This window comes from Ranitomeya imitator, chromosome 3 (assembly GCF_032444005.1).
Source record: "Ranitomeya imitator isolate aRanImi1 chromosome 3, aRanImi1.pri, whole genome shotgun sequence".
Lineage (NCBI taxonomy): Eukaryota > Metazoa > Chordata > Amphibia > Anura > Dendrobatidae > Ranitomeya > Ranitomeya imitator.
The window spans coordinates 691,611,422-691,630,229 of NC_091284.1; the positions used below are offsets into that span (position 1 = coordinate 691,611,422).

General features: G+C 42.6%; 1 protein-coding gene across 2 annotated transcripts in view; it reads left to right on the forward strand.

Moving 5' to 3' along the window:
- Nucleotides 1-18,808, forward strand: part of LRP1 (LDL receptor related protein 1) — a 439,205-nt gene that overhangs the window by 344,988 nt on the left and 75,409 nt on the right. For both annotated transcript variants that reach the window (XM_069758543.1, XM_069758544.1), the window contains 14 exons: nt 932-1,057; nt 1,339-1,467; nt 2,328-2,447; nt 2,775-2,888; nt 4,186-4,335; nt 4,438-4,560; nt 5,547-5,663; nt 5,743-5,871; nt 8,972-9,094; nt 9,249-9,389; nt 9,515-9,702; nt 13,802-13,994; nt 14,569-14,654; nt 17,843-17,962. In XM_069758543.1, the coding sequence (XP_069614644.1) occupies nt 932-1,057; nt 1,339-1,467; nt 2,328-2,447; nt 2,775-2,888; nt 4,186-4,335; nt 4,438-4,560; nt 5,547-5,663; nt 5,743-5,871; nt 8,972-9,094; nt 9,249-9,389; nt 9,515-9,702; nt 13,802-13,994; nt 14,569-14,654; nt 17,843-17,962 (1,859 nt within the window). The remainder of the gene's footprint in view (nt 1-931; nt 1,058-1,338; nt 1,468-2,327; nt 2,448-2,774; nt 2,889-4,185; nt 4,336-4,437; nt 4,561-5,546; nt 5,664-5,742; nt 5,872-8,971; nt 9,095-9,248; nt 9,390-9,514; nt 9,703-13,801; nt 13,995-14,568; nt 14,655-17,842; nt 17,963-18,808) is intronic.

Below are 18,808 nucleotides of genomic sequence, written 5' to 3' on the forward strand. Positions count from 1 at the left end.
TCTATCTGGACAGAACGTCCACTTTCCGGAAGACGGATTCCTTTTTCGTCATTCCTGATGGCACGCGCAGAGGCCAGCCGGCTTCTAAAGCGACTATTGCTCGATGGATCAGAATGGCAATTTTGGAGGCTTACCGGGTCAAGAACAGAGTGCCCCCTCCTGGGATTAAGGCTCACTCTACCCGGGCAGTCGGCGCCTCCTGGGCGGTGCACCACAGGGCTTCCGCCCTACAGCTGTGCAAAGCGGCAACTTGGTCTTCCATCCACACGTTCGCCAAATTTTACAAGGTCCATACCTACGCATCGGCGGACGCCAGCCTAGGCAGAAGGATCCTGCAGGCAGCAGTGGTGAGTCCTCTGATCTGATGGAAGTCTGTTTTTCCCGCCCTTGGGACTGCTTTGGGACGTCCCATGGTTCCTGTGTCCCCCAATGAGAGGCGATAAAGAAAACAGGATTTTTGGTTGCTTACCGTAAAATCTGTTTCTTGAAGCCTCCATTGGGGGACACAGCTCCCTCCCAATGTTTTTGTTATATGTTCTCTGACTGTTCTCACGTTTACAGTTCTCAAGTTTGTGGTTATGGTTTTTCAACCTTGTTTTTTCTCCTACTGCTTTTTCACTAACTGAAGAGTTTAATGCCAGTCGGTGGGGTGTACACTGCAGAGGAGGAGCTAACTTTTTTATTTGCATAGTGTCAGCCTCCTAGTGGCAGCAGCATACACCCCATGGTTCCTGTGTCCCCCAATGGAGGCTTCAAGAAACAGATTTTACGGTAAGCAACCAAAAATCCTGTTTTTTTCCATCACAAATTCTGGGACTTTTTTGCCCACTCAGTAGATTGCACAGATAGCGGGGAGCGTGTGCATTGCGTAGCCTTCATTACTTAGATTTGGCTGTAATATTAATACACATCGTTTTGCTTTCTATCCAAGGTGAGTTATCCCCGTGCAACACCAACAGTAGTATATGTCAGGACCTGTGCCTGCTCACCGCCGACGGCCGGGTGAACTGCTCCTGCAGGGGCGATCGGATCCTGCAGGATGATTTCACATGCAAAGGTAACGCAATCTACTATATATTATATATATACATATATATATATATATATATATATATATATATGGAACGATTTCTCTAGACACATATTGTAAATCAGCTCATGGCTTTCTTTATTTGAACAATCTATCTAACAATTTGAATGAATTATTCCCATTTGGTAGTCAAAATTATGATGTAGAAAGCTCTCTAGTGGTTGATACATGGTCCTATAGTCTGTAGTGGCCTCAGATCGTTGGGTAGCTCCAACCCTGGTGTTTTACCTTCTTCTTCCTTTCAACAGCCCAGAACTCCACCTGCAATCCCCATGACGAGTTTGAGTGTGGTAATGGCGACTGCATAAACTACAGCCTGACCTGTGATACCGTGGCGCATTGTAAAGACAAGGCAGACGAGAAGCACTCGTATTGTGGTGAGCATGCAGCGTCTACCCACTGCATTCCCTACATTACATCCCTGGACTTGTCACATATCACATGTGAAGTAATCCAGACGTTGCATTTGTGCAACCATGCGACTCATTAATTTAGCTTCAGGATACAGTATATTTGCACGATGCATTAAAGTATATATTTATTTCTTCACAAGATTCCACAGTACAACTTGCACGCATTAATAAATAGGTCTCTTGAGGCTGGTGTACTTACTTTGAAAATCCACGTCTTGGCTGTATGAACCTGATATTAGGATATTCATAAAATGCTAGTTTTTTAGATCAGGCAGGAACACATTTAAAAAGTATTATACAACCATTCTGACATGGATTATCAAAGTAAGGACAGCAGCCTCACCAGGTCTGAGATCTATTTAATAATGTGCATACTTTGTTCTGTAAAATCTAGTGACATCACTTTTAACCCGTGTATTTCCCTGGACATTTGTGGAAATTGGTTTCAGTATGGAAGGAAGATGTTACTAGAACTTTACTGACAATTTTGAACTCAATAAAGACAAATCCGAGAGCTATGGGTTCCCATGCAGTTAGTGTGGTGATGAGTTGTGTCACAGAACAGATCTGCTCTGCTGCGTCCCGATAGTAGCACGTTCCAGAAGTGGAAATGTTCCCGTTAGATGATACCCTGCGTTTCGTACACAATACAATTCACTTGGCGCGAGAAGCCGGCAGATAACAGAACACAATGGTCGGGGCTTTTGTTTCCCATTTCCCCTTTGCAATGCCATGATACCGTCAGCTGCCAGGCTCGGTAAATTACAAAGTGGCAGTAAATCCCAGTAAGAAGTGGTGCATTGTTCACTACCTGTTGTCCACAGCTAATCGGCGCTGTAAGAAGGGTTTCCGGCACTGTGTGAATGGACGCTGCATCTCTACTGCCAACTGGTGCAATGGTCTGGATGACTGCGGTGACAACTCCGATGAGATATCGTGCAACAGTGAGTATGGCCAACCGGCCGGGTGCTACCCTTCCTCTAATTCAGTCTGATCCTGTTTTCAGCTGTGGATTGTAGTACAGTATTTCATAAAATAGCCTTTCTGAATATTTCACTGGTATACTCTCAGCCATTACAACATCGGTCCATTTATGAGCACCAGATGTTTTTTCTGAGTTGTAATTCAGTTTGAGTCCTTGAGAATGTTCTTCATGGATAATCATAAAAATACAAGTAGAACAAATCCATCAGATGGCTATGAAAACAGGGATAGAAAAATCTCTTTTTCCATTTCCCAGTGTTACTAGTGGTCCATTCTTTGTATTACAGAGACTTCGTGTGCCCCAGAAGAGTTCCGCTGCCGGGATGGGAGTTGTGTTGGTAACTCGAGTCGCTGTAACCAACTTATTGAGTGTGATGACGCCTCCGATGAGATGAACTGCAGTAAGTAATATGTCACTTATCAGCGGGAACCTCACAGATGACTATGGGACATGGGCATGATGGGCTCTCAGGAACTTGAAGGAGTTCACCAGGAATAGAGAAAAAATTAAAAGAAACTATCATTAGGAATAGATTCCTAAATAAATAGCAAATTATAATCGTCTGTCTTGAGAGGTAATCACTATTCAATTAAAAGTACTGACACCTTCTTACACTGATAGAAACCTGTCCTAGAATGTTACTGGGACACCTGCCTGTGAACATGTGCAGTGTGAAGCTTCTCTGCTGTGACCTGGGTTATATCGCCAATAGAACAGAAACCACAAGCTAAATAGGAAAAATACAGGATTTTATTAATGCAATAAATGGTGTGAACAATCATGTAAATAAAGGGGCAACATACAATGAGGCTAAAAGGTGGGAACACCTGTGCACAAAAACATATACATCCCCAAAGTCCCTATATCAATACCGTGTGTCTATCTGTCTGTAGAAACTGTATTAAAACCACAATAAGATTAATGTGACCGTAACTGGACCAGAGCAACAGTAGTACGAATGAATGCCTGCAGAGTTTAGCAGTTCATCACAGAACAGGGACACATCTATGGGGAGGAGAGCCAGGGATCCACCACTCCCAACGCGCGTTTTCCCTGAAACGCTTTGTCCATTGTATACATGCTTACATTTTTTTTGCCCATTGACACTGATTGTGGTTTTAGTTGTGTGACACAAAGATAGCCGACTAATTACTATTCATCTATACAGACAACAGTCCGGACTCTGCGCTCATCGCACAGGGCACTGGAGGAGACTGTGCTCAAGGGGAGACACTGCACAATGGAGACACAGCACCGCCCCTGAAACGAGCATCACTGACGATGGGGGCAGGAGCTGTGACAGTGACCATAGACTCTGCCCCCCGATGATGATGATTCATTTGAGTATCACCAGTGCATGCTGGGATACTCAAGAGAAGCATCAGAGCGGAAATAGGCAAAAAAAATACAAAAGCAGTAGTGTAGTCAGGGGCGGTATGGAATTTTTTTAAAACGAGTATATTGGAAAATAGCTTATAATTATGGACTAGATAGATAGGGATGTAGGAGAAAAATGCTTTGCCTTCGGACCACCCTGTTAATACCCCTGGGATATATTTCTGACCCTATATGTTTTTTGGATTCTTTGTGTCTGTCAATCCCTTTTAGTTCAGTACATTTGCTTCCTGGATGGTTGGTAACAAATGTCCGTCCATATGTCCATACCATCCTAATTGCTTATGTTTTTCTGGCCCTAGACATCACGGACTGCAGCAGTTACTTTAAGTTGGGCGTCAAAGCCGCAAGTTTTCAAAGGTGTGAGAGGACCTCTCTCTGCTATCTCCCCAGCTGGGTCTGCGATGGATCAAATGACTGCGGAGACTTTACAGATGAGATGAACTGTCCAGGTACATGAAATAGAAGAAAAATTGAAGTAAACAATTTTTAGGAGCGCAATGTGGGTTATAATGATAATAATGATAGCTATATATAATTCCACATTTCTCTAGGAGTTCGCAAGCCGCGGTGTCCAGTGAATTATTTTGCCTGTCCGAGCGGACGCTGTATTCCTATGAGTTGGACTTGTGATAAGGAAAATGACTGTGAAAATGGAGAGGATGAAACACATTGCGGTAAGGACCTGAAGGGGATCGCTCAAATAGAGGATTTCTAGAGCATATTTTTGGGAAAAATAGTTTTTCAGGATAAAAAAAGGAAAATACTTAAATCCGTTATTTAAATAGATTTTTCCAATAGATTTTTCCAGAACAATAATGGCTTATTCTAAGAATCGTCCTTCATTTTTTAATGTGGGGAGGGTCCTACCCCCAGTAAGTACAGTAGAAAAGAAATAGTCTTCAAGTGTCTCGTCCATTCTCACATTGCAGTATTGTCCATACAAACATTGCATTTATTTAGTCACTTATCTATATTTATTTTTTCATTTAGTTTACTAGAAAAAACCTTTACATGCACATAGTGCCTTGCTATTGTGTGTGGAGCCTAAGAGTCGTGTGGATAAAAGTCTTTCAACAAAACTTGACTTGTTTCCTTTTGCTAATCATGGGGCACCAAGGGTTGAGCCCCTGTAGACCTTATTATCGTGGAAAACGTCTTTAGAGCAGATTTGTGGCACTAATTTTTCAACACTTTTACTGCAGCTCCTTGTAGACGTCTGTCGTAGTGCACATGAGCTGCCATGGTTCTTGGCAGCACGTCTTCTGTTTGCACAGGATGATGTGATGCTGAGAACAATGATCTTTTAAGCAGGTCAAAAGATCATTTCACCTAACGAACAAGATTTTTGACCTGCATCCAGTTTACTAGGAACACTTGTTCCCAATAATCATGCAGTATAAATGCAGCTTTAGTCGGCATGAGATAAGGAGGAATTGGCAGCGTAGCTCTTATGGCGCAGGTTTAAAATCTGCAATATAACATGTCCATGCCTTGAGGTGGCTGCCACCTGAGAACCAGCCTGGGCGAAGATTTACTGAAGTGTATGGAGGACCATGTGGGCTGTTGTTTTGTTGTGCCTGACTGTAGATGCATGGAGAAGATTAGTTCTCGTATTCACCAAGTTCCTTGGTTGAGATTTAGTTTTCTCTCTTTTGTACAGACAAGTTTTGCACCTCCATGCAGTTCGAGTGCAATAACCACCGCTGTATCTCCAAACACTGGGTGTGCGATGGATCCGATGACTGTGGGGACAAATCGGACGAAGACATCCATTGCCGTAAGTCATTGCCTAACGTTTTGCCTCCTTGTTTTTCATCAGAGGTGAATGTTGGCAGTAATGCTTTGTTGTATTTCAGAATCTGCCACATGTAGTCCTGAAGCCTTCCAGTGTCCCAGTACCCATGTGTGTGTACCCCGCCGCTGGCTGTGTGATGGAGATAAAGACTGCCAAGATGGAGCGGATGAAAGCGTCCATGCCGGCTGTGGTGAGCAAATTTCGGCACTTTGTTCAAATCTGTTCTTCGTATCACAAAACCCCCTGTAAAAGGCCATCAATTTCAGAAAGTTATCCCTGATGAATGCAGAATTTCTGTGATGGAATATCTGTCTCCATATATAACCCGTGTCCATTTTCAATTTTCTGTGTAATGACCTCCCAGCCAGACCGTATTGACATGGACATCTAAAGGAGGTTTTAGTATATCCATATAATCCTAAGTTTGTGTACTTTGGTGATAGCCTGGGATTTCCAATGTTAGAAAATGCTGGTATATTGAATGTCTCACCTCTGGAACGCATATGGTTCTGAGTTTTGCTCAGTGGCCTTTGCCCTGCTAACTGTGCAAGGAACTGCACTTTGGCCTTATTCAAGTTAAAGGGACAGCTGCAGTTTCCCTACTGAGTCGGGAGTACCACTGTACAGGAGAAATTTAGACAAGGATGTAGCTTCACACTAGCACTGTGTCATCTTCATTTTATGGACCAGTCAGGAGGATCCTAGTGGTCGGACCCTTGCCGATCACAAAGTCCTGGCATATCCTTGCACTATGCCATCAGTGTATGAGCTAGAAATACACTTTAAGAATCTTATTTCAGAAGAGATTGTTTTTGTGCTGATTGGTTCAATCCTTTTTAAAGAGAACCTGTCAGCAGAATTTTGCAAAGTAAAGTACACACATGGCCATATTGGCGCTGGGATACTGATTAAAGTGATACCTGCAGTGAAGAAATCCATTTTGTGTTTTTTTATGTAATCTTTGTGTGGAGTTTTCATTTAATGCTAGATTTGTGCATCAGGGCGGGCCTGAGGGCAGGGTCTTTTCTGGGTTCCCTGATCCCTTCTTCATCCTCCTGTGGGAATGACCGTGCCCTGATCCATCACTGATCTGCTTCCTATTTTAAATATCATGCCGTCATAGTAATTTCTGTGGTCTCTAAAGGTAAAACCATTGTCTCCAACAAAATGGCGCCGGCGGCACATGAGCAGTCGCATCTCTGAGTTATCCTCCTCGCTCTTAATCTGAGGATGCACGCCCACTGTCTTCAATAAGAAGAGGTTTTGAGCAGTGGCATTATGTCTTCTTTTCGGACCGCACACTGTGTGCAGACCGTCAGAGCGGGAGTGCGCCAAAGGGTAGACAAATATTCCCGCTGCTCAAAACATCTTGCTATTGCAGGCAGTTAGTGGCGCATGCACACAATAAGAACAAGGGAGATAATTTGGAGATATGACTGCACATGCGCCATTTTGTTGAAGATAATGATTTTTCTTAGAGACCACAACAATTATCGTGCCAGCGCGATATTTAAAATAGTAGGCAGGTCAGTGACGGATCAGTGAGCTGTCATTCGCTCAGGAGGATGACTAAGAGATCAGAGCAGCAAGGTAAGACCCTGCCCTCAGGCCCGCCCTGATGAAGAACGATAGCATTAACTGAAAACTTCACACAAAGATTATGCAAAAACCACCCATCAGATTTCTTCACCCCAGGTATCACATTAATCAGTACCCCAGCACCAATATGCCCGTGTGTGTACTTTACTTTGTAAAATCCCGCTGACAGGATCTCTTTAATCTGGTTAGATGTAATCTGGTCAGATGCTTTGGATAGGAAATGGATTCCTAATCCTCCACATACACATACTTTGTGTTTATGTGGAGGTACATCTGTTAAGGAGCATTTAAACTGAGTGATTTTGACCTATTAAATGGTTATTCCCAAAATCATCCTGAAACAAATAGTTGTCAAATGCCATCAATTTCCTAAGGTGCTCGCTGCTCCGGATATCGCCTCCTGCCTGTCACAGACCTTTGCCTAACTGGTTGCCCATGGATACGACCTGTAGTTCTTTTATAACAGGTCGCACATGCTCAGTAGATGAGGGATATTCTTCTCTATTAGGGATCCTGTTCTTACTGCGCTGTGATGGTGAATGTGTGATTGCACCGTCCTCACGGTGGACATGGACACTGTATGTCTGCTCCTGTCACAGGAGGAAACCACGCTCCTTGTGCTGCTGAGTTGTGTGATAGAGCAGACTAAGAACAGAAGGAGCAGTCACTAAACCCCCATTGCATGATTAAAGGCATGCACATTGCTGTCCATATTTGTTATAATGGATACAATGTACATACAGCTGGGTCTTTATACTGTCTGATAGAGAATCTGTTTCTTTTGGTCACAGCAACCAATCAGAACCCAGCTTTCATTTTCTAAACAAATCAGGTAAAATGAAAGCTGCTCTGTGATTGGTTGCTGTAGGCAAATTTGGAGCCATGAGAAGACACATAGGGGAGATATATCTAAAACGCATATTTTGAAGATGGAGGATTAGAAACCTCTACACAGGATTTTAGGGATAATAAAGAATTACACGTATGGATACTATACTATAAACTATGTACAGCACATGTCTCCTCCTGTCGGCCTGCCTCGAAGCCCACTAACAGAATCTGGAGGGAGTGTGGAGAAGGAGCAGGGGGTTGTGGGAAATGTAGTTTATGGTCATCACATGGTTAACACTGAAGGACCCCCAATTGATACTGAGCAGAGAGACAAGTATGGAGGAGCTGGAGCCAGAAAAAAAGATTTCCAATATTAGCCATTATCTGAAGGCATGGTTGGGTTACTTTATAAAGGGTATTGGACTACTGGGGGTTGAAAACAAAATAATAGATTTTGGGATAATCCCTTTAAGGAAGACTAATAACTACATACAAGTTTACTGGTCTATTCACAAAAACTCTATTTGGACAAATAATCGTTAATATGAGCTTTCTTTGACCATACAGTATCAGGTTGTCGGCAGCACATCCATGGTTTCCATGAGGTGCTGCCGAGAACGATCATTATAATGCCAACATAAAAGATTACATCACTGGACCAGCAAACCTTTTACTCCTCATTGAGCGGTCGGCAGCTTGTATATTATTGACCAATCTCTGTCAGCCCAAATCAGCTTTTGACTCACGGACCCCTTAGAAGCACTTTGGAGGGTAGCACTCATGTCTAAGCCAGATAATCGCTTTTATTGCAGCTCTGTGAAAAAACCCAATAACTAAAGGTGATGTCTCTTAACTTCTAGTTTTCAACAATACCTGCGACTCCAAAGAGTTCATGTGTCAGAACCAGCAGTGTATTCCCAAGCAGTTCGTGTGCGACCATGATGCCGACTGCAGTGACGGATCAGACGAGTCTCCTGAATGCGGTGCGTTGGCCCCAAACTATGCTTTTCTATAGTTTTAGCTTTTCTCTATTCACGGTGTTTCTATGAGCTCCCATCCTCCACTGCCAGGTCCATAATGTAACGTCAGACCATCTCAATAGACCGTTCCCCGTTTCTGACATGGTTTTTCTTTTAGAGTACCCTACATGTGGTCCGGATGAGTTCCGGTGTGCTAATGGCCGCTGCCTACTAAACAAACAGTGGGAATGTGATGGAGAATTTGACTGCCATGATAAGTCCGATGAGGCACCGAAGAATCCACGTTGTACCAGCACCGGTAAGACTAGCACAGTGAATATGCTTTATTAATGTGCACCCTTTACATAGTCCATACACATGATAATATTGGTTTATAGAGGAAATTCTGGTAAATGGATGATATTTTTTTTTTTCTATTTGCAGAAGGCAAATGCAATGACACATTCTACCTGTGCAAAAACAGCAAGTGTATCCCAGAGCATCTCATGTGTGACAACAACAATGACTGCGGGGATGGCTCGGACGAGCTCAACTGCTTCATCAATGAGTGTCAGAACAAGATTATGAGTGGCTGCAGTCAGGAGTGTGAGGACCTCAAGATTGGCTACAAGGTAGATAGTCTCCATTTTTTAAAACCAGAACTTTAGGATCCCAACAGGTGAATTATGTAAGGCATAAAGTACAGAAGGCACATTTTAATGAGGTTTGTTCTGCCAAGGGCGGAGAGGAGTAATTTTCCCAATACTTCAACTTTATTTCTTCACTTAGCTACCGGAGGATTCGGGTTTCAAGGGATCTAGTCATTAACCTCACTCGTAACTTTTATGTCTAGGTATTTGAGCTTTTGCACCACCAGGATTGCTAAAGATTCATTTGGTCAAAGATGTACATTATTATTATCCAGGGGGAGCAAGGCAGATTCCGGCCAATTATTGTTTAGACCAGAAAAGACCCCAGATTTAGAAATGGTATCCATTATTAATGGGAGAGAGATGTTCAAATTGTCAACAAATCATCCGCATACAGGACAATCCATTCCTCATTACCTCCATAGTTAAAACCCCAAATACCCAGGTGTTGTCTAATGATACAGGCTAAAAGCTCCATTGCAATATCGAAAAGCAGGGGCGATAGAGGGAAACCTTGCCTTGCTCCCTGAAGGCTCAGGAGTTTGGGTGTTAATCCTCCCCTCTCCATCTTTTAATCGTGAATAAAAGCATTCTCTTGCTGAGCTTAGGCCATTTCGGCTATTAAATGTCCAGTAGTTCTCCTCATAAAGCTGCTGTTTTAAAAATATTCTATTGTTGTCCGCTTGCTCTATTTGAAATTATCTGTTGTTTTTGGGTCTCTTTCCAAAGCATTCTATTTGCCAGGTTATTATCCCTGGTAAACAATGTTTACGTTTTTAGAACCTTACTTTCCAATTCAAAACCTCTTTTCCGCAAATTATCTTTTACCAATTAAATCTCTCTGATCAGTACCCCCCTTTAAAAAGGCCATCATAACGTCCCAAACCACATTATTAGGGGCCGAACCAGAGTTGATATCATAGAATTCCCTAGACTTCCCTTAGGCCGGGATCACACACAGCGAGATACGGCCGAGTCTCGCTGGTTAAAACCAAGCTCTGGCACCGGCACTCCAGAGCGGAGCGTGCGGCCGCACAGCAATACATGGAGCTGCACGCTCCGCTCCGGAGTGCCAGAGCTTGGTTTTAACCTGTGAGACTCGGCCGTAGCTCGCTATAGTGTGACTCCGGCCTTATGGTGGTGCAATTAATCATTTTAAGCCCGAATGGATTAAGTTTCCAACCTATTGAATACCAGGATCTTAACGGGCAACCTGCACCTGTATCCAGAGGGGAGAGTGATCCGATAGACATTCAAGAAGATATTCAGCTTGATGGAGATCGATAGGTTGAGGAGGCACAAGAAAAGACCTTAAAGTTTGGGAACATCTCCCTCCAAACAGTCCCACCTCTCTGATTAGTTAGGTTTCCAGGGGGAAGTAACACCTTGTCCCCCTTTAGTCAATCTCTGTCAGGTATACAAATATTAATAAAATCCCCCAGGATCTATAAGGGTGTATCCAGCCATTCCACCTGTCTCTCAAGAATCTTTTTAACAGGGATATTTGAATATGGAGGAAGAATATAGATTACTACAATGATACATTCAAAGTGGTAAATTTTACATCTTACCCCAACAAATCTACCGTCAGGGTCTATAAAGGAGTCAATGTGCGTAAATGGGATGCTTTTATGTACAATTACGCTAACCCCCTTGAGTAATTAGAATGAAATGAATGTAAGGTATCCATGACCTGCGTATCTGATTGATAGTGTCGTTTGTTAGATGGGTCTGCGGTAGGCCTATTATACCGGTGTTGAATCTTTTATTATAATCAAGGATTGTGAATCTTTTGGAATTGTTGCTCAACCCATGAATATTATAATAAATAAAATCAATCATGGCACCGATCTTTCAGAACATCCATGGAAGAAGGTGATCCTTGTGAGTTTACCATTTTCCCGATGAGAATCCATAAATTTTTATGCAGAAGAATTCCTAGTTAGCAAGGCCAAAAAAAAGACATTTGTCCATGCAGTTCAGCCTATATTCCATCAGAATAAATCCCCGGTGGCATAGTCCAAACCCCCCGCCCCATCTATCCAAACTGTGAACCAATAAAACCCATCACATTTATGTGATAAACCTATCCTTACCATCCAATACTATCCACCAGTATGGATGGGGCTCAAGCGAACCATTACCCATTAGGTGCATGCACATGTGAATGAAGAAATAAAATTTGCCATTCTGTTAGTGTCTTGGTAGAATGACCTGCCGCACTAATGTAGAAGTTGAAGTAAGTAACAGATGTTTGGACCATAAATACCAGCCACAATAGTATTAATGCCGCATAGTAGCTTTAGTTGAGGCCTCAGTCCTGCAACTGTGATACCTGCAGGAGATAACAGGTAGTGAGAAGAAGAATCTTTAAGCATCAGATCAGCAAGCATTAAGGCTGACTCAGGCCCTTCTGGCTCCTCCTGCTGGATTTGCTTCTCATAACTGTCCAGCCATCTAAGTGCATCTTTTAAGGACTCAGAGAAGGTGTTTATGTCAAGGGCAACCACACTGAGGTTGCCTAGATAAATCATTGAGTATTGCAGGCCTGGCATCCTCCTCCTCTTTATGTCCAGAAGCTGAGACCTTTTGCACTAGATCTCCAGTAACAAGTCTGGGGAAAAAGGAGATTTTCTGTTCCCCTAGCTTAATGTCCTGCTTCTCTCTTGCTTTCCTTAGTATAAGGTATTTTGATTAAAATAGGCCTGTGAGGTCTGCCCGCTGGGCCCGTTCTCATGGGGATCCTGTGAGCTCTCCACACTGCAAACAAAGGAGCGAGGATATCTTTGCCAAAGGTATCCAGTAACCATTTTTCAAAAAAGTAATTTGGGTCATGTCCCTCATCCTTTTCAAGGACTCCCAACGGTCTAATATCATTGCGTCTCTGACAATTTTCCAGGTCATCAGCCTTGGCAATCGACTGCCTGTGTGTGACTCGGTATATCTCTTTAGACTGGCACGACAGCATCTTACAGCTCACTAACTCTGCTTTCCAGTGCTGTGGTGCGTTCCACCTCTTTCTGCATGTCATGACATATTATAGAAATAGATTCTTGTATGTGGCCAACTTTTCCCAACAGAGTACTGGGAATAAGGTTGCATTTATTAACTGAATTGAGAACATCCTGCAGGGAAGTGGAGTCCCCCCCCGGGAAAACACTTCAAGGATACAACTTTTCCCTTTATATGCTAAAGTAGATCAATTATACCCAAAGTTACCCCTAGTTCTGGGGACTCAGACTCCTCCTCGTCCTCCAAAGATAGCATCATAAATCGGGACCCTTCACCAGGTGTTCCCCTCATCCCAAGTGTAGCAGACACTGACTTTTTCAGCGAAGTGCTAGAAGATGGAGGCCTGTGGGCAAACTTCTCCAGTCACACAGCCACATCTGTTGTCAAATCTCTCTGCCTCTACCCGCCGGCAGTGTGGGTGCCATCTTGGATTTTGGCAGGTGCCACGTCTTTGTCTTTCCCCTGCTTCTTTGAGCACATCATTACACTGCCACAGCTCAGAGATTAGCTCCCCGTCATCCTGAGACTTTAAGGAAGTGGGTGAGTCTGTCGCTGGTCCGCTCCTCTGCCCCAAAATGGTCTGCTCAGTATGAGTGCCGCGAGAGCATAGGGAATGCCCGTCTCATCGATTGCTTCGCTCACCATGCCCCTTGCAATAGGGTCACTATAATGCCCTGCTAAAAGTATAAAACCCTTCCAAGTGTTTTAAATATGTATTATCATTTTTCAAAGTGATGGCATATCAGTAGAAAACACTATCGCTATATGATCAATGGGGGTACCACATCTGGGCCTGCAGCAATTGTAATCATGTAGGGGCCTCAACGTCACTGTTGTTTGTCACTGTTTGGTGGCCAAGAAAAACTGCAAAAGAACTTAATTCTCAAGATCAAGAATGTCCCAAAGGTTTGACCACCCCAAATCTTAAATTCATAGAATAACCTTTTCAATAGTACTATGGTAAGTATTTCTCTGTTTATGACCTTGAATTATACTGATGTGCTTTATTAGTTATTTGGATAAACTTCCATTTTCTTACAGCGCTCAATTCTTTTTGTCACCCGTACAGTGCAGATGCCGTCCTGGTTTTTGGCTGAAGGATGATGGCAAAACTTGTGTAGACATTGATGAATGCACCACCACTTACCCTTGTAGCCAAAAGTGTATAAATACCATCGGAAGCTTCCGCTGTTTGTGTGTCGAGGGCTACGAAGTGCGAGCAAACGACAGTACGAGCTGCAAGGTGGTCGGTTCTTCTGAAAGTGAGCAAATCTAACTTCTCAGCAGGAATGTTCTCTTATCTAATTTACCTGTCTGAAGAGTCAAAGGTGAACTTGAATGAATCCGTTTCCCGCTGTTCCCATTCACTACAGCGGATTTTAGATTTTCAAAATAGTTGCTTTAAGGGGTTGTTCACGTTTTTGGGGACAATTTTTCTTCCTTCTCCTTAACTGTGTATATAAGCAAAATAATGCAAAAGTTTTAATAAAATTCAGTTGCAAAAAGGATTTTTAGCCCCAATACGTAAGTGCCCAGAGACGCACAGCCCCTTTACTTCCAATACTTGTATGCCCTCGCCATACATCGTTTCCTAAGAAATGTGAGGAGGTTACAGTATATGTTAGGAAGTTCACAGATGACGGCACCAGATAATTATGCTTTTGTGCAGACTTTATTCGAAGGGCTGCTGCATGTTTTTATATATTTAGGAGAGCGGGTAGGAAATCTTTTTGTTTTTGTTGGTATATTTTTCTTACTTAGAATTGATTACATTATAAAACTTATTCATAGCTTTGTGGTCAGGTTTTAAATTCGAGCTTCTTCCTTTTTTAACAGTGGAAGAGCCATTCTTAATTTTTGCCAATCGATACTATTTGAGAAAACTGAGTCTTGGAGGCACCAATTACACCCTATTGAAGCAGGTGAGTACATTATATTCTGATATGTCGTAGGACTGTTCTCTCATCTCTGGATCACATATTCAATCTCTCCCTTAAATGATGCCACTGAGTAATCCACTGTATGAGAGGTGGGTGCTATAATTTAGGTCGCACTTTCCTCTAGTAATTGGCTAAGAAGGATCCCTCGACTAGATCATTGCTTTATTGGTACAGACTTACCAAACTAAATCTTCTAGAAATCTGTCTTAATTTGCTCTAAAAGGTGTTTTACATTCCATGCACCATATTTAAGTGTATGTGGCACTTTTCCCAACTTGACGAGTGGGCATGACCTAGGAAGAATTGGGGGTGGATTTAGTCAAAATTGTCATGTGCAAATCTAGTAGACATTATTTAGGAGCAAGGTATTCCTGCACTGATGTAAACCTACACTAGACAGTCTAAAAATACAAATTTATCAAACAGCATGAATGACTTTGGTAGCGTTGGCACATTTTAAGACTATATTGTTTAAGTTTACTCTGCCTAAAAGTTATTGTCCGTATATCTGCCCCAGTGTATGTGAGCCTTCTCGGACAATCATGTGGGATGGTTGCATTCAGTAGAACCCCATGGGCACAATTTAAGTAGGAAATATAATAATTTGTGCAAATATGGATCACAAGAGATTGAACAAGCGCATGTCTCCTGACTGGAACTCAACAGCCTTATACATAGATGCCTATGTTGCTGTTGAGTCTGGGTATGGAGACTTGTGCACGGTCCGTACTCGACTCTGAATGTCAGCCTAACTCTGAGCTTATACTCTTTTCTCTGCTGGTATTCCTTGGCTTTCCAGTCCGGGCACATAACACAATGTGCTGATTTTCAGTGTGCGGGCAGTTGGTGACTATGTACGTATAGATTACAGAATTCAGGTTTTATTTTTATGTCCCTCAAACAAAAATCTAGCTTAACTTTAATTGTTTTTGGCAATATTTAGCAATGGTATCAGGCAGAATTGGCAGGCGCTCACCATATTTTTGTCCACCACACTAAAGTAGACGAGTATTCTAAAATCGAACATTCGCTTTTATTGTCTCCATGACGTTGACTATTACTGACCGTGGACTTTCTGATATTTCACTTATTATCCCCACTTTTCACTTACTGAAAACTCTGGACAAATGGACAAATGTCCTCCTTTTTCAATACGCTGAGGTGATAATTATAAAATACAAGAATAAGCACAACAATAAAAAGGTATAATACGATAAAACCTAATTAAAAGACCAAAGCGAAGGGAACAGGTATAAACATAGTAGATTTTAATATTGTCGATTTTATTATTGTCAATAAATTCAGAAAAAGGGAGCTAGATTTCAGTAATCTCAACAATTACAAAAACACATTTTTGCATTCTGAGAAGGCCATTTATAAAAACTATAAGAAATCCAACTGGTTTATCACTCACAATGGAGTAAATAGGAGCCATACCTACAATAATGTTGCAGTTTATTGACATGCATAGTAGTGACTACTATCCGGCTTGTCTAGTATTGATAACTTGTGTTTCCGCCCTACACTCTAATGCGTGTTTCGCCATGTCGCTTCTTCAGGGAATGTGGTAAAGAAGAGTGAAGGCATTCTTCAAAAAACAATGAAAATGCAGCTGCACCAATTATAAAAGAGGCCATGTTATCTTACCAGGACATGAGCATAGCACATCCTAAGCAGTTAGGCTTCTTTTACACTTGCTGTGTTTTTTGCCGGCCGTATTGCCGCAATTTTCACGGTCTGCCGCAAAAACGGGCCGCAAAAATCTTGCAGATCGCCGTTTTTCTGGTTTCGAATACTAGGAAAAAAGTATTGAAAAAACGGTATTCACGGTGCACCGCAAAAACAAGCTTCCGTTGTTTTTGCGGCCCCATTGATTTTCAATGGGGGCGTTGTCTGTAAGCTGTGAAAAATATCGAGCAGGCTCGATATTTTTTTACGGCCGTAAATACGGCCATACGGCGCGCCGACGAATTTTTGTGGCCCGTTTTTGCGGCCTCATAGAAATGTATTGGGGGCCGCAAAAACACGGCAACTGTAAAAGAAGCCTTAGAGGAGTGTCCACGTCACAAAGCATTGCATACCTAAGCAATTCCACCTCACGATGCTCAATTCTGTGATCAGCATGCCATATCGCCATGTTGGTAAACGGCAAGAGGGCCTGGATAGTGTGAGATTGATGTGATTGACTTACGAGTCATACATGTGCACCAAAACCTACAAATAGTTTCAATATTTTTTACTATTATCGTATTTCTATAAATTTGCATGAAAAGTGTTGTGAATTCTGTGGTCAAGCTCCCTCCTGTGGTCATGAGTGGTACTTCGGCTGGTTCTGTCTATGAGCTTCCTCTGGTGGATGTGAGTGGGGCTGCGGCTTCTGAGTTTCCTTTCTCAGGTGACGAGGTTAAGTCGTTAGGTGCTGCTCTATTTAACTCCACCTAGTTCTTTGTTCCTGGCCTCCAGTCAATGTTCCAGTATTGGTCGTGCTCTCTCCTGGATCGTTCTTGTGGCCTGTCTGCCCTGCATAAGCTAAGTTCTGCTTGTGTTACATTTGTTTGCTATTTTTTCTGTCCAGCTTGCTATATTGGTTTTTCTTGCTTGCTGGAAGCTCTGAGACGCAGAGGGAGCACCTCCGTACCGTTAGTCGGTGCGGAGGGTCTTTTTGCCCCCTCTGCGTGGTTGTTTGTAGGTTTTTGTGCTGACCGCAAAGCTATCTTTCCTATCCTCGGTCTATTCAGTAAGTCGGGCCTCACTTTGCTAAAATCTATTTCATCTCTGTGTTTGTATTTTCATCTTAACTCACAGTCATTATATGTGGGGGGCTGCCTTTTCCTTTGGGAAATTTCTCTGAGGCTTATTTTTCTATCTTCAGGCTAGCTAGTTTCTCAGGCTGTGCCCGAGGCGCCTAGGTTTGTCAGGAGCGCTCCACGGCTACCTTTAGTGTGGTATGATAGGATTAGGGATTGCGGTCAGCAGAGTTCCCACGTCTCAGAGCTTGTCCTATGTTATTTGTAACTATCAGGTCACTTGTGTGCTCTTAACAACCAGGTCTATTGTGTTTCTGAATCACCAGTTCATAACAGAAAAGTTAGTAAAGTGATGTGTAATTAATATCTCTTTCTACTTATTCAGATTAATTTAAATGTCTCACTGTTTTGTTTTTTCTTCAGGGCTTGAATAATGCAGTTGCATTAGATTTTGATTATCGAGAGCAGATGATTTACTGGACTGATGTCACCACTCAGGGCAGCATGATCCGTCGTATGCACATCAACGGGAGCAATGTCCAGGTATTAAACAGAGATCAAACTGCAGCAGCTTCTTCACTTGCAAATATTGCATCCAGTTATCCTTTGGAAATAGCCATGTGTGTGTATATACTGTAGTTTTCAGAATCCAAAACCCAGCTTATATAACAAAAAGTAGAAAAAAATACACCATATAGACAAAAGTATTCGGACACAAATCTTAAAAGTTGAAATCCAGTATCCAATCCAGCCCCTCATCATGCTGTCCGGCTTAAAAATCATTTGTGAAAGAATGGTTCATTCTAAAGAGCTCACTGACTCGAGTATGGACCGGTAGTTGGAGCCATCTTTGTAACAAGTCAGTTCCGGGAATGTATTTCCTCCTAATATTCCACCGTTAACTGTGAATGATATAATTGGACGGTCAAAGCATTTCGGACGTACCTCAAGTCTGCCACAAAGTGCCAGACCACTTAGAGTTACAGAGCGGAGTTGCCGAATGCATTGCGCATACAAATCGGCAACACCTTGCAAACTTCATAAGTACAGAGTCCAAGCTTCCTCTGGTAATAGCCTCAGCTCAAAATCTGTGGAACAGTAGCTTCACGGCATTGGTTGTCATGGCCGAGCAGCTGTATGCAAGCCTTACATCACCAAGCCCAATGTCAAAAAGTTGGGTAGTGTGGTGTAAAGGATGGCGCTAGTGGATTTTGGAGCAGTGAAAACGTGTTCTGTGGATTGACTAATCATTCTGATGGTTTAGTGGTGGATGCCAGGAGACCTTTACCTGCCTGACTGTACTGTTTCAGCTGTACAGTTTGTTGGAGGAGGGATAATGCTATGGGGTTGTTTTTCAGGGGCTGGCCCAGGCCTCATGGCTCAAGTAAA